General features: G+C 40.6%; 1 protein-coding gene across 1 annotated transcript in view; it reads left to right on the top strand.

Moving 5' to 3' along the window:
* Ikzf2 (IKAROS family zinc finger 2) overlaps positions 1–13,964 on the top strand; it is a 137,711-nt gene extending 123,747 nt beyond the window's left edge. The window contains exons 7-8 of the mRNA XM_032901295.1: positions 6,084–6,227; positions 11,628–13,964. Of these exons, the coding sequence (XP_032757186.1) occupies positions 6,084–6,227; positions 11,628–12,352 (869 nt within the window). The 3' untranslated portion in view covers positions 12,353–13,964. The remainder of the gene's footprint in view (positions 1–6,083; positions 6,228–11,627) is intronic.
* The last annotated feature ends 284 nt before the right edge of the window (positions 13,965–14,248 follow it).

The raw sequence follows: 14,248 nt of genomic DNA, 5'->3' as shown, positions 1-14,248 counted from the left end.
CTCCCAAATCAGTTCTGATAGCATGTGTTTGAATTAACACAGCAGAGACAGCCAACACTAAAGCTGTGCTAAAATGCCACAGGAAAGTACTGCTTAGTCGTCTCCTGAATTTCTCCGCTGAAATAGTTCAGTGTGAGTCTCTGAGTCCCCTGTGCGAGCACAGAGGATGTTAACGTTATAGCTTCTCTCAGAACTGCACCCTCAGTGGTACAACTTAAAATTTTGCCCCATAATTTATTCGGTAAACTAGTAATCTTACTTTACTAGATATATATATAAGAAACAACCTAGATCAAATTTGACCCCTCAGCTTCCCCCTAAAACATTCTGTCAGAGAAACATCTTGATCTTAACGTACACTCCAGCAGTGGGGAAGAGGGTCCTGATGGTGTGGCAGCTACGAAGCTAATTCAGCAAATCAGTCTCACAAAAGAGGGATGAGTTCAAGCTCTTCAAATTCTCACTGCCTTTCTTATTGCACTACGAGTACAAATTGATTTGTACAAATAAAAATGAAAGTCCTGCCTTAATTGTTATTTTTGTGGGTTGTTTTATTTAAAAAAGATTAACCAATACTAAATGTTATAATATACCTCAGTCACTTTAAAACTATAAATATTCACTGGCTAAGATATAAATAAGTCAGGGATCATTTATGGAAGTTTTAGTTTGTTTTGAAATGTATATTAAAAGTCTACATATAATGTTATATAATAGCACGCTTATACATATACATATACATTATACATATTCTGTACAAGTGTGCTTATAATGTAGTTAGTGATTTTGTGCTTTTAATTTGAGATTTTAAATATTTTTATTATTGTAAATAGTCTGAGTCCTAACATAAGGAATAAATTCTGTCAGATAATCTAATCTAATTTTATTCCTTGTGAATTAATCATGTATGTTTATATTATTATCACTGGTAACTAGCATTTTCATAGACCTATCCATGTTGAACTGCGTGGATTTGATCTTGCAAGCTTTCATTACCTGGGTGAACAAGGACAGCATAGGACCCATATGTTATTTTACTGTGGGCCCTAAGGTTTTATAAATCTGGTCTGACTGTATGGTCAGTTATGTTTGAATATGTTAGTCATAGATATAGTGTGAGAATTAAATACAGTAGGTTATATAATACATGTGTCCTAAGCAGCCGTTTGTGCTATTTGATTTTAGGGCATTAATACTCAGAACGAGTGTGTGGGCCATTCCCTTAAATGCTATCACTGGTTAGCCCTGGTCATTGGGTCTGCCTACTCAAAACGTTGCTTTGTTTTAAATCAATGGTTCTCGCCCTTTCTAATGCCATGCCCCTTTAACACAGCTTCTCACGTGGTGATCCCCAATCATAAAATTGTTTTCGCTGCTACTTCATTACTATCATTTTATTACTATTACAAATTGTAATATAAGTATTTGGGAGGATAAAAGATTGTCAAAAGGGTTGTGACTCACAGGTTAAGAACCACTGTTTTTAAATTGTTGATTTTTAGGTCCAACTGGAGGTAGAGGGCTAAAGGAGGCTTAGCAGTATGCCAAAGCTCTCCAAAGATGTGTCAGAGCATCCTTACTAGCTTTTCCCTGGGAGGTTTCCCTGTTGCAGTTCTGGCCTTCAATTCGAGGACATGTGCAAATTCTATTAACTTATTTCATTATTCCTTCATTTATAGAACTCTTGACTATCTGTACACCCAAATAAAAGCCAGAGTTTCTCATAACTTCATATCGTTGTAAAGAACATACGAATATATAATTTAATTAACATTGTCTATTGGCACATAGATCTACCATAGAATTAGTGTTAAATATTGTAGAGAGAGAAAGATGTGTCTTCTAAATGACTGGGGCTTTGGTACTGTCCTTGTTTCCCAGAATGTTTAGGACTGTGATGAACCTAGAACATGGTGGAGATGTACTTGAAAGAGACAAGCCAGGGCACTGGGCACAGCAGGCCAGGCCAGGGAGACGTGACCATAATAGTGGGTTTGGATATTATAGGCTCTAACAAATATTAGATAGTGTGTCAATCACACAACCCACAACTACACTTGAAGCAGTGTTAACTCCACTTCACGCTGTGCTTTCGTGGGTTCACTAATATTTTGGTATTCCTCCTCTGTGAGTATTTAGCAGGGAACTGGATAGAGTGTGTAGGTAGAGATGGGGGATGCCCTAGGGGAGAACGGCACAGGTAGAATGTTACTACAGTTGTTAATTTCTCATACACAATGTTACTACAGTTGTTAATTTCTCATATACATAGTTGTCCTGCACCTCAGAAATGCATACTGATTCCTTCCCTCTCTTCCTGGCCTCTTCTCTTGCTTCTCACTTTGTTAGTGATTTGAGTGAAGGCTTTATCACTATGGCTGCCATGACCCCCAGGTCTGACACAGTTTATTTTCCTAGCCTCTCTTTTCCAAAACTCGTTTGTCCCGACATTGGCTCTTCCTGGGGAGAAGGCAAAGGAGGCAGGCATTCTCCACTTCATCCATAAAGACTATCGAAGACTTGCTATGGAACATTCTGGAAATAGGACGACAAAAGATCACACCTTATATACCTATGTTACAGTAGTAAGCAATCCATGTTAGAGATGACAACACGAACAGAAGCAAATGCTGCAGTGACAGTGCCTTTGAAGCTCTCCAGGAGCAGGCACTTAGTTGATGGGGAAGTTGAGGAAAGCTTCGGTCATGCAAAGCGTCAGACCGGAGGATGAGAGTTGAGAGGAAGTCCGTTATCTCCAACCAACTGTATATTTCATACAGAAAAGAGGTGCATGGGTACCAAAAATCATAGCAGACAATTCAAGTTAAGTACAGGAGTGATAGGTAGAAGGTTGCAGCCAGGAGGCAAAAGCACTGTATGCTGCTCCAGCCTGTGACTGTCATGGTTTAATTGATAAGGAGTCGCTGGGTGATAAGAATCAGTGTCACCAATGGAGAGTAAGGTTTGGTGTCCGCCTGGGGCAGGAGGTAGTATGGGTAGAGACTGGCCACACACTATGCCAGCGAGAGGATGAAAAGGCACTGGCGGGCCGAGGCAGGAGGGCAGAACACTGAAGGCCCCTTCAGGAAGCAAAGTGAACTCTGTTGTAAGGGTTTGAAATTTGATGCTATTTTTTGGCTAAAAGAATGAGTATTGGGAATACTTCCACAGATCTGCCTTTACAGCTTGTTTATTCGTGTGGTATAAGATATGAAAACAGAAATACACTTCGATCCCCGGTATTACTTCAAATGGAGTGAAAACACAGTCTGAGTTTTGGAGTTTGCTCAAACAAGTGAACCTATCACCAGAAGTGCATACCTTTGGTCTAGATAAATGTCTTATCATGTGGTTCATACAATCCAAGCACGAAATGTCGAGAAAATGAGTTTTGCATTGTAAACAGCACAGATCCCAAAACATTGTGTCACATTGCAATTCCCATTTATAAAAGCAAATCTAAGAATATATGATTAAGGAAAAAAGTCAGGTCTTTTCCCCATGAGCTTACAAGGTTGTCAAGCTGCCTAATATAAGATGTCAGTATTCAAAATGTATCTATAAAAAGTTATAGGATGACCCAGGCATTCCCTAAATCCAGACCTCCCAGTATTAGCATTCTATAATGGCTAGTAATGTGGAAAAAAAAAAACCCTGACTGCAATCTCGGCATCTCTGATTCCCTGCCTGTGAAATGAAGAACACCTGTATCCTGGGGCGCCTGGAAACTATTACATAGATTATTAAATGCAAAGCACTGGAAAAGTACTTCCTATCAAGTTTCTGTCCGTTATTGTGATCACCAGTGCGGCAGAAAGTTTGTCTTTTGGTACTAGGAGCTGCTGTGAAGTAGAACATAGACCAAACTCTGTCACAGTCATTTTCAGTTCACACGAGCTTCATTGAACTTGAGACAGGCCATCTGAGTTGAGGTGGATGTGGTGGGGGGACAGTCCCCACCCAGGTTTCACTCTGACTGTTAGGTGTATGTAGATATGAAAATCCAGTGTAACATCTAAAGCAAAACTGCCACGCTTCAAGACTACTCATTTCAGAACTGATTAGCATACTCAATTTCAGGGGCAAACCCCATCCGCTAGTCTTGCTGCCCTTTTGGCAAATTTTTACAAATTTTTTGCTTGCCAATATTTTTCTTCTTGCTTCCATGCCTCTGGTGTATTTCTTCTTTGGTTCACAGTTTCACTTTGAACTTTTATAGGTTGTTTTTAGTTTGTTTTTTTGGAATAGATTCTTAGTATGTAGCCCAGGCTAACCTACAACTTATAACAATTCTCCTGCCTCAGCTTCCCGAGCTCTGCAGGTGTAAGCATGAGCTACTACCATGTCCAGTGTGTAGTTATTTTAATAAGTGCTTATGAATTCACTACTGAAAACACACATGACAGTGTTGGTCATCATCTCATCCTACTGCCTGTTTTCTTTCCACATCAATGCCAGCGTTTCATCCTCCTGCCTCCTGGCCTCCTTAAATGAGTTCTGTGGTTATCTTGGCACTGTTTTTAATACTTAACTTCAACATTATTTTGAATTTTCTTCTAAGTTATTTTTACAGGTGTTAAAAGATCATGTATAATATCTTATGTAATACTTTGGGAGAAATTTTCCTCTCAATGCTATCATAAATAGTATTAACATAGAAAATGACCATATTACTAGATCTTACCTCAAAGTTTTATTTTCTAAACTGACATCCAGCTGTTAGAGAATTTCTTATTATCCAGAGCCAGAGGGTACCTTATTAAATGTAGGTTAAACATTAACTTCCTCTGGTCAAGCCATTAGGTTGCCCAAGTACTGGTTGTTGATTTGTTTATTTTAAAAATGGTAGAATAAAAAAACATTTTTGATGATATTTTTTTTCATTTTGGCGTTAGCAACATGTGTTGCTGTATTGGTACTTAGTGTGTTGGTCCTCAGTGTATTGGTCTTAGTGTGTTGGTCCTCAGTGTATTGGTACTCAAAAGGTCAGTGATTCATTTCACTTTCTTCTTTACTTTAATTGTTTTAATGTTCACCACCGGTGTCCTCTTGTAGGCTAGAATGCATTGGGTTTCTCACAGTAGGTCTGTCCTCAATGAACAAAAGAATCTAGGGAATCACTTTACAGTGTATGCCGAATAAGGAATTAGCACCTAAGAGATTGGCCCTTTAGGTCTTTCCTATGAACACTAACTTAAATGCCTCACCTGACCTGTGTGGGATGTTAGCCAATCCTTAGTTAAGTATTCTAGATCAGGATCTTACTCAAAAGCAACTTTTATGAGTCACTTATCTGTCTTAGCATTGTCAACAGTGAAGCCAACTGCAACCGAGACAGCGGTGATGAATGGAGTCCATCGAATGAATTAGAGCAGTAGTTCAGAAGCCAAAGTGTCAGTTTGGAAATGGATTGCTTTATCCTGCTGTTCTTAGAAATAAATTACACCGTAAAGCATCTACAGCCTACTATACACTGATAAGTGCAGAACCGGACCTCACACATCAAGACTCTTGTGCGGGTAGTTACGCGGCCGTTAAGGCTAGGATCTCATCTAATAGAAAACCCACTGCAGGAAAACTCAAGGGGACGAGTCATCAAATATCCTGCTGCTGTTAGGCCTTTCTCCAAAATAAGGCGGCATGTGTAAATTACTTTAGAAAAATAAAGTTCAACAGTCTTGGTAATAGCGCAGTCTAAAGTATTATCAGTTTGAATCTACACTAAACATACCTCGGAGAAATAAAATGAGAAATCAGATGACCATGTTCATCACCAGTAGTGGCAACACTTTATATCACTGATCTGAGAGAGATTTGTAAAAGTAAACTGTGTGTGTGTGTGTGTGTGTGCATATGAGTTTGTGTGCATGTATGTGTCTGTGTGTCTCTGTGTATGTGTGTGTGCTCACCTGCATGCTGTGTCTATGTAATATTGAAGAATATTCTTTAGTACTTTGCTTTGTACCTCCTTTTATTTGAACAGACAAATGTACTCTGGGTAACAAGTTAGAATAGCACACTTTTCTCCGTAATCGCAAACGTTGAAGAACTCACCAAGTTGCCTTTTATATGGTTTCCTGTAGTCCCGCCCATGGAAGATTGTAAGGAACAAGAGCCTATCATGGACAACAATATTTCTCTGGTGCCTTTTGAGAGACCTGCTGTCATAGAGAAGCTCACGGCCAATATGGGAAAGCGCAAAAGCTCCACCCCGCAGAAGTTTGTGGGTAAGCAGAACAGAGAGACGATTTGATCCTGCAATGGGAAAAGACAAGGTTCCATGTGTTAGACATATGCCTGCTCTGTTCACATGAGAAAAATACCTGCATTTTCTCCATCATTCTCCCCCACTCTATGACATCCGTTACACATCACACACACACACACACACATACACACACATGCACATGCACACGCACACACACATGCACACACACATGCACACACACATGCACATGCATACACACACACATACACACACATACACACACACACACACACACACACACACACACACACACACACACACACACACACACCGCACAGCCTTAGGAGTATGGGGAGAATTGAAAGATGACTGTTGGATAGGAAACACTGTCAACGCGGTGTAGAGACAGGAACTTAAAGCGGATCATATGTGAAAGCCAGCATGTTCTTTTAACTCCAACTGCCTAAGACATGAGATCGACACGACTGCTCACACTTGTGGTATCTTTCCATATCTATTAGTGTCAGCTTTTTGACAGTATTACATCTAATATGAAGTCTCCGAGTATTTGATCTAGAATTCAGAGACATTTTAACTGTTCCCAAGCTTTGCCTTCAAAACAATAAAGTAGCAGCGTTCATGTAAAATATTTTTAAATAGATCTGTTGTATATCATGCTTTGAGCCTATTTGTTTATCCAGCCTATGATGCTTGAGCTGAAAAGATGAACTATGAATTTAGACTTCATTTTCCATTCCCAGGCCTTAAGGTAGTCCCTGGCATGCCCAGTGTTAACATCATTCTGGGTGCTCCCCATGTCGAGGAGCATCTCTGAAGACGAGAGGGGCTTAGATTTTTTAAATAATGTATGAATGACAGAGGTTCGATTGAGTTGTTAGAGAACCGTGATTGCTTGTACATGGGATATGACTGTCCTTATAGTGATATGGTTAAAAGGAAGGGAAAACCATTAAAACAGGTTCTCCCGTGCTAACACCAGAGAACAAGGAGACCCTTGCTGGGCCATACGAGTTCTGTTACTTTGGTAAAACCTTTGAGAAGGCTGCCTCTTAATTTTAAGTAGAGAATTAGCAAATCACTGTCACACTAAAACCAACTGAAGGGATTTAGTGAGTGAACGCTCATGGAACCAAGCTAATGGATGAACCATGCCTTGTGTGCGGCCAGCATCCTAGATGGTACTCGGTGGGCCTTCGTGACAGTTTTTCTTTCTCTTCCTTTTTCAGTTACTTACAAACAGAGGAGAGGCACAGTTCATTTATTTGTTTTACGTTCTATTGTACTGAGATTTTTTTAGACCATGTTTCATGTCTAACCGTAGTCAAATTCACAGCAATTCTCCTGCCTCACCCCGCTATGTGCTAGTATTGCAGATATGAAACAGTGTCTAACACTTCACTTAGTTTTAAACATGCTAGGGGTTGGGGATTTAGCTCAGCGGTAGAGCGCTTGCCTGGCAAGCGCAAGGCCCTGGGTTCGGTCCCCAGCTCTGAAAAAAGAGAGAAAAAAAATGCTTAGTTTGTAGAAGATAAATATTCATATCTAACTGGCCACTAATGTAGTTGAAAAGCGCAAATTATTATTATTTATGACTCCTGAGTTTATTTGGTCAACTTTTGTCACAGTTTGTGTTTCCCATGACTGAGAGATGCCACTCTGATTCCAGTGTTTCTCTGGTAGCCCAGGTTGTCCTGGAACCCACTCTGTAGACTAGGCTAGCCTCAAACTCACAGAGATCTGCCTACCTCTTCCTCCGAGTGCTGGGAACAACCTGAGACGACACTTTTAATATAATCAGATCACATTCCTTAAAAATAGAGAGGCTTATAAAACTACAATATAATTTTAAATGACATCAAATAAATGATTTTTATTTTTGATTTTGATTATTTTTAATATACATCAAGCAATAGCTACAGCAGTTGAGGTACTCTTTCTGTGGTTGCTCTTAAATGGAAATTTTCATTGTTCCAAACTTAGGGAGAACTCTTCACATAACCCTCAGGGAAGCACTGCTCTTCGACCCACTACACTCTATGCTGTGATTCCTGGAGTTACGATTGTCTGTCTCTCCCATCCCTCTTATGCACCTTTGATTTCACCTTTACCCCTTTGACCCCTGTCCTGCCAGTATTCTTGCCTCTCCTGCCTTATTGTGCTGCTTCTCCTGGTGACATCCCACTGTCCCTTGAGTTAGACTCACCACCTTTCCCATACTCGGTCTCAGGTGCCAGTGAGTAGTTCTAGCGAAATTCCTCCAGATTTGTGAATGACTGCCATTTCAGATAAATGTGTAATTGATCTGAAATCCCAGATCGCCTACCCATAGTATGTAGTGACTTTTCTTTAATGTATCTCTGTACACTCCACACACACACCCAGCTCCATCATGACCATTTTCTACATCATTCTACTCTCTCCACCTGTGCACTCACCTCACATCCTCAAAGGTGCTCTCTCCTCTTAAAGATGGACTCATTGAAAGAATTCTCAGTGCCTCTCTCCATGCTCTCCTTCGTTCTAGTCATTTCCCAGTGCCTGCAGCCTGGTTCTCTTGCTTGGACTCCCCTAAACACTTTCTTTTGGCTTCAACTCACTTGCATGATTCTGAATCCAATGAGCCCTCTGTAGACCGTGTTCTACACACACACGCTAAAGAGCATCTGCCACTATTGAAACCTAACTCGTGCTGAAAACACTCTTCCCTTGATTCCTATAACATCTGTCTCTTGCCTTTCTCCCAGCTTCTCTGTCCACTTAGCAAACTGTACAGATGTATAGAATTCTCAAGCCCCTTCACTAGATCTTGGGAGAGAAAAGAGAACTGCCCCACAGAAGACCCTTTCTGGTTCTGTTCATTTTCAAAATGCTACACACACACACACACACACACACACACACATGCACACTCATAAGTGCACCTACCTGTATGTATATAAAAGTTCTTTTCATATTGGACCACACACACAGCACGTAGAGTAACAGATGTTTTCTAGAGATCAGCCTAGGCTTGTGCTTTCTGGTAGCACTGAGTGAAATGGATACGCAGAACCTAGAAGCACATTCAGAAACTGCTACTGAAGTCTTCCTGTGGTCCTTGTATAGAAAAGAGTGAAGCATGCACTCTCTGGCCTTACAAAATCTGCTTCCATGAGGAACAGGGCCGACATCTTCTAAATATGCTGCAAAGTATGAGAATCCAGCTTAGATCTGTCATTGTGTTGACATGAAAAGTATTTCCCAAACACTATTTTGGACCCTGTTTTCCCTTTGCCAATTGCTGAGGGATACCATCAACACCTTTCTAAAGCTACCCTCTACCAGCTGAGGCTGTCATGTCTGTATCTCACATTGAGACATCTTGTCTAAGTACTTCCGAGTCACTGTTACTCATACTGATCCTCAAACTGGACCTATCCTCTTTTCTATCTTGCTGCCATCCACGCCCAAGGCTGAACGATGAGAACTCTGCTCCAGGCTTCTTTTCTCATTGCCTGTGTCCAGATACTCCCAAAGGCCTAGTAACTATTGGTAAAATCGCTGGCCATTCCATTAACCCTGCTCCTTCTGCACTGTCGCTACAGCCATTCAAGTCTCTCACTACACCTACTTTCTGAACCCTCTTGTTGAAGGAGCATCAGATCATGTCATGTTTCCTGTTTAAGTACGATAATGTTTGAGGCATAAAATCTCTCCCTCTTCTGCTGCATGCAGGGTTACCTGACTCCTCTTACATGGCTGTCCCCACTGTTGTCCATGTTGAAATACAATTTCTTATTTGTAAGTCACCCCATTCAACTCTGAACCTTCCTGCCAACAATACCTAACTTCTGTGTTCCTTTACCAGCTAGTGCCTTCTCCATGCTAATGACACTTCTTTCAAGAAGTCTTCCTTGACTCCTCTTATACAAGTTACATAGCCCTCTTATTTGACATAAAATACATGACAAGCTGTCATTGTCTCTAAATTTAAGCTCTTTGAGAACCTGGGTCAGATTCCCCTAGCTTAACTTGGAAACTTTTCAAGTTTAATATAATTTTTTTGTTGTTTGCATGTTTGGATTTTGTTGTTGTTGTTGTTTGTTTGTTTGTTTGTTTTCAAAACAGCTCTGCCTCTGCCTCTGCCTCTGCCTCTGCCTCTGCCTCTGCCTCTTCCTTTGGGACTCAGGTCAATATCTTAAATTGGATGCCAAGAAGTGGGGTTTTTTTTCTGTTGTCTTTATTACTCCATTATTACCTTAATCGACTGCTTCTTCAAATTTGAAATACTACTAACTTGTAGTATTGTAAAGCTATCTTTTCCAACATGCAGTACCATGGTTCTACATTTTCTATCAACAATAAGTATTAGTCCTTCACCCACAACATACTATAACATACAATAATGCACTATTTTAAGAAGCTTTATCTGTAAGCTTTCCTTGTCAAAATAACTAGGTAAATACTGCATTATTTTAAAGGTAGAACTTTTAAAAGATGGATTACTCTTCTGCCAAATAGGAATATTGCTTTTTTTTTTCTTTTTTGCTTGAAGCTCTCAAAATGCTTGATGATTGGTGTTTAAAGCTTGTGTTGAAATAAAATAATGGGGGAAAATTGTTACAGTAAATTTTAAAATAAAAAAAGGATGTGCTTCAGACAAGAAAAAGCCTGACGACTAACAACAGACATTCAGAGTGTCACTGTCACACATCTGGATGTATCTAGTGTTAAAATAAAACGTTGCCAGTTCCAAGAGACAAAGCTTTGTGAGCTCCTCTTTTTTAAGAGTAATTCCTCATATATTTTAAGCGGCATTAAATTCCTTTTATCAGTTGATACAATTTCAAACTAATTTAGTAATGGCTGCGTACATATATTGACTCTATCAATCTTCTTTTCTACCTTTTAGCTAAGATAGTAGCTAAGTCAACCATGTCAGCTCATGAGTGAAGTGCCATAGGCCGTCACCACACCCCTTCCGTTCTTCTGATGTGTGCAGCTCATGTCCTGTGCTTGATACAGGCAGAAGTGAGCCTAGACTGATTGCTTCTCACCAGACATTTATTCTCTCTCCTATAATTCTGAGTTCCGCGCAAATGAAAGCTCCAATAAAAACTAGTAATAAGATGAAATGAGCACCGTTCAGGCTGGAAGCATTTCTGTGGTTGCATTAGAGCAAGTGCAAATGCTTCTTACAAATTCTCCTTGTGTGGTCACATACCTGTGCATCCTCCACAGAACTAAAGGGGCCCGGATACTTGACCTAAAGAGTCAAATTGCACAATCTAGTAAAATGTAGTATTTGCTTAACTTCTTGTACCTTTTTATGTTTTTAGTCCCATCACTAATTTTGTTGTGTTTTCTCTTTTTCTTTTCTTTTCTTTTCTTTTCTTTTTCCTTTTTTTTTAAATGTTAGGGGAAAAGCTCATGCGATTCAGCTACCCAGATATTCATTTTGATATGAACTTAACGTACGAGAAGGAGGCTGAGCTGATGCAGTCTCATATGATGGACCAAGCCATCAACAATGCAATCACCTACCTTGGAGCTGAGGCCCTTCACCCTCTGATGCAGCATGCACCAAGCACAATCGCCGAGGTGGCCCCAGTTATAAGCTCAGCTTATTCTCAGGTCTATCATCCAAACAGGATAGAAAGACCCATTAGCAGGGAGACAGCTGATAGTCACGAGAACAACATGGATGGCCCCATCTCTCTCATCAGACCAAAGAGTCGACCCCAGGAAAGAGAGGCCTCTCCCAGCAATAGCTGCCTCGATTCTACTGACTCAGAAAGCAGCCATGATGACCGCCAGTCCTACCAAGGAAACCCTGCCTTAAATCCCAAGAGGAAACAAAGCCCACCTTACATGAAGGAGGATGTCAAGGCTTTGGATGCTACCAAGGCCCCCAAGGGCTCTCTGAAGGACATCTATAAGGTTTTCAACGGAGAAGGAGAACAGATAAGGGCCTTCAAGTGTGAGCACTGCCGAGTCCTTTTCCTAGACCATGTCATGTACACCATTCACATGGGTTGCCATGGCTACCGGGACCCACTGGAATGCAACATCTGTGGCTACAGAAGCCAGGACCGCTACGAGTTTTCATCACACATTGTTCGAGGGGAGCACACATTCCACTAGGCCTTTTCATTCCAAAGGGGACCCCTATGAAGAACTGCACATGAAGAAATACTGCACTTACAGTCCCGCCTTCCCTCAGATGGTGACATGCTTACTTCTTCATGCTGTCACTGTCTATATTTCTTATTTTGTGGACAAAATGTCATTTGCTCTGCCTAATTACAATAAGGAAGAAACAAGAGAAAAGGGATGGGATGTTCACTGATAACTTGGCTTGTTTATTTCGTGAGCATTTAAAGCAGTTCATTTCGGCCATGCGTCCTTGCTAAGGCCTATCATGATTTAGGAGATCACTCAGTTCATAGAGATTCCTCTAAGATATTCTGATTTGCCATTCATGTTCAGGATTGTGATAGAAGGCAGGAAAGTTGGGAGTTCTCTGGGTAGGATTTTGGGCAATTCAAAACAGTCTAAGTCATTTTACTCTCAAAGAAGATGTTTCAAAATGTAAACCCATTTTATTTTCTGTTCTTAGAGATCATGGAACACAAACACGATGTTATTTTCCATAACTACAAGGATGAGTTGAATTGTTGTGGGTTCTGTGTTTACCTCCCCTACGGAATTTATAATTGAGTATGTTTTACACTGTATCCTATAGCAAAACTTTTAAACTACAGGTAGTCAAGGGCCACTGCGATACATCTGAGGTCCTTTGATCTTATTTTTCTAAACTTGCGCACTGTTTTTCCATAGTTTTGATGACTGGCATTTTATAGACACCCTGGCAGCCTTACTTTTAACACCTGTAACAAATAGTATTTTTATGTAGTTTTCAGAATAACGTATGTTCGCAAGAGTGGGTAAAGAGGCAGTCAGTAATTTCCAGGAAGAATTCTGCTTTTCACAATTTGAGATTGTTTTTCTTTTTCTTTTAAGCTGTAAGATGCCGGCAGCCTAGTATACATATTTGCTTCTAAAGGTGTGTTTACGATTGTCACTTTATCAGCATTCAGTGTTAACCAGTCAGCAGAAAAGTGTAATTAGGCGAACAGTAGGGGGAATTCCCACTCTAAGAACCCTTTTCTGGTATTTCTCTTCAAGCTGTGAGCAGTCAGTGTTCTATCATAGTTCATTCCTCTTTGACTGTTGGTATAGAAGGGCTTAAAGAGCCTTGCTAACAGCTGCTTCCTCTGAAATCATGGAGCAACTGTTAACTGGACCCGAAAGTGCTCACCTGAACCCTGGAAGGTCTTTTATTTACTAGGGCTATGTATTCCACTGTTTCTTCAGTAACGTCATTGCCTTTGCTGGAGACAAAAGGGAACCTCTTTGTTACCAGAATAACATAGTGCAGGTCAAACAAACAAACAGAAAGTTTTCTGTCAGCCTTCCTGGAGCTGAGAATGTGACACACTTCAGGAGAGGGTCCCGCACTTTAAAAATAAAAACAGAAAAAGTTCAACTCTAGAGGTCCTTATCAGAAATGAATCTCAACCCCTTAGTCAAGAATCTACTGTCTTCTCTTAATTTGCACATGACATATACTTCCATATTTCATGCTCAGGTTTTAATCTGATCTCTGCGAGTTCTCAGCTTTTCTTTTTCTTTCCGAAGTTCACTTGCATGTGTGGGTAGGGTTGGAGCACACTGTCATCAAGGCATTTGGGGGAATCCAGAGAGAGAGAGAGAGAGAGAACTGCTTGTGTTGGAGGAAAGGTAGCCTGACCATAAGTGGATTATTTGACAGCCATTTGTAAATGCTGAAAGGTCTTCTGGGAGGTAACACATAGCTGCTCCATCAGACCCTTGAATGGCATGCCAAGACCTTGTTTGCTGTGGGAAGTGTTAAGACTCAAGTAGTGTCCACCGATGAGCCACGTGCGTGCCCCTAACGCGCTTCGCAGGTTTCCTTCTGTTCATTTAAGCAACTTCCTAGCCCTGCCGGAGCCAGAG

The sequence above is a fragment of the Rattus rattus genome, chromosome 4, assembly GCF_011064425.1.
Source record: "Rattus rattus isolate New Zealand chromosome 4, Rrattus_CSIRO_v1, whole genome shotgun sequence".
Taxonomy (NCBI): domain Eukaryota; kingdom Metazoa; phylum Chordata; class Mammalia; order Rodentia; family Muridae; genus Rattus; species Rattus rattus.
The sequence above is the reverse complement of the archived record's forward strand: the minus strand, read 5'-3'. Positions and strand labels throughout refer to the sequence as shown.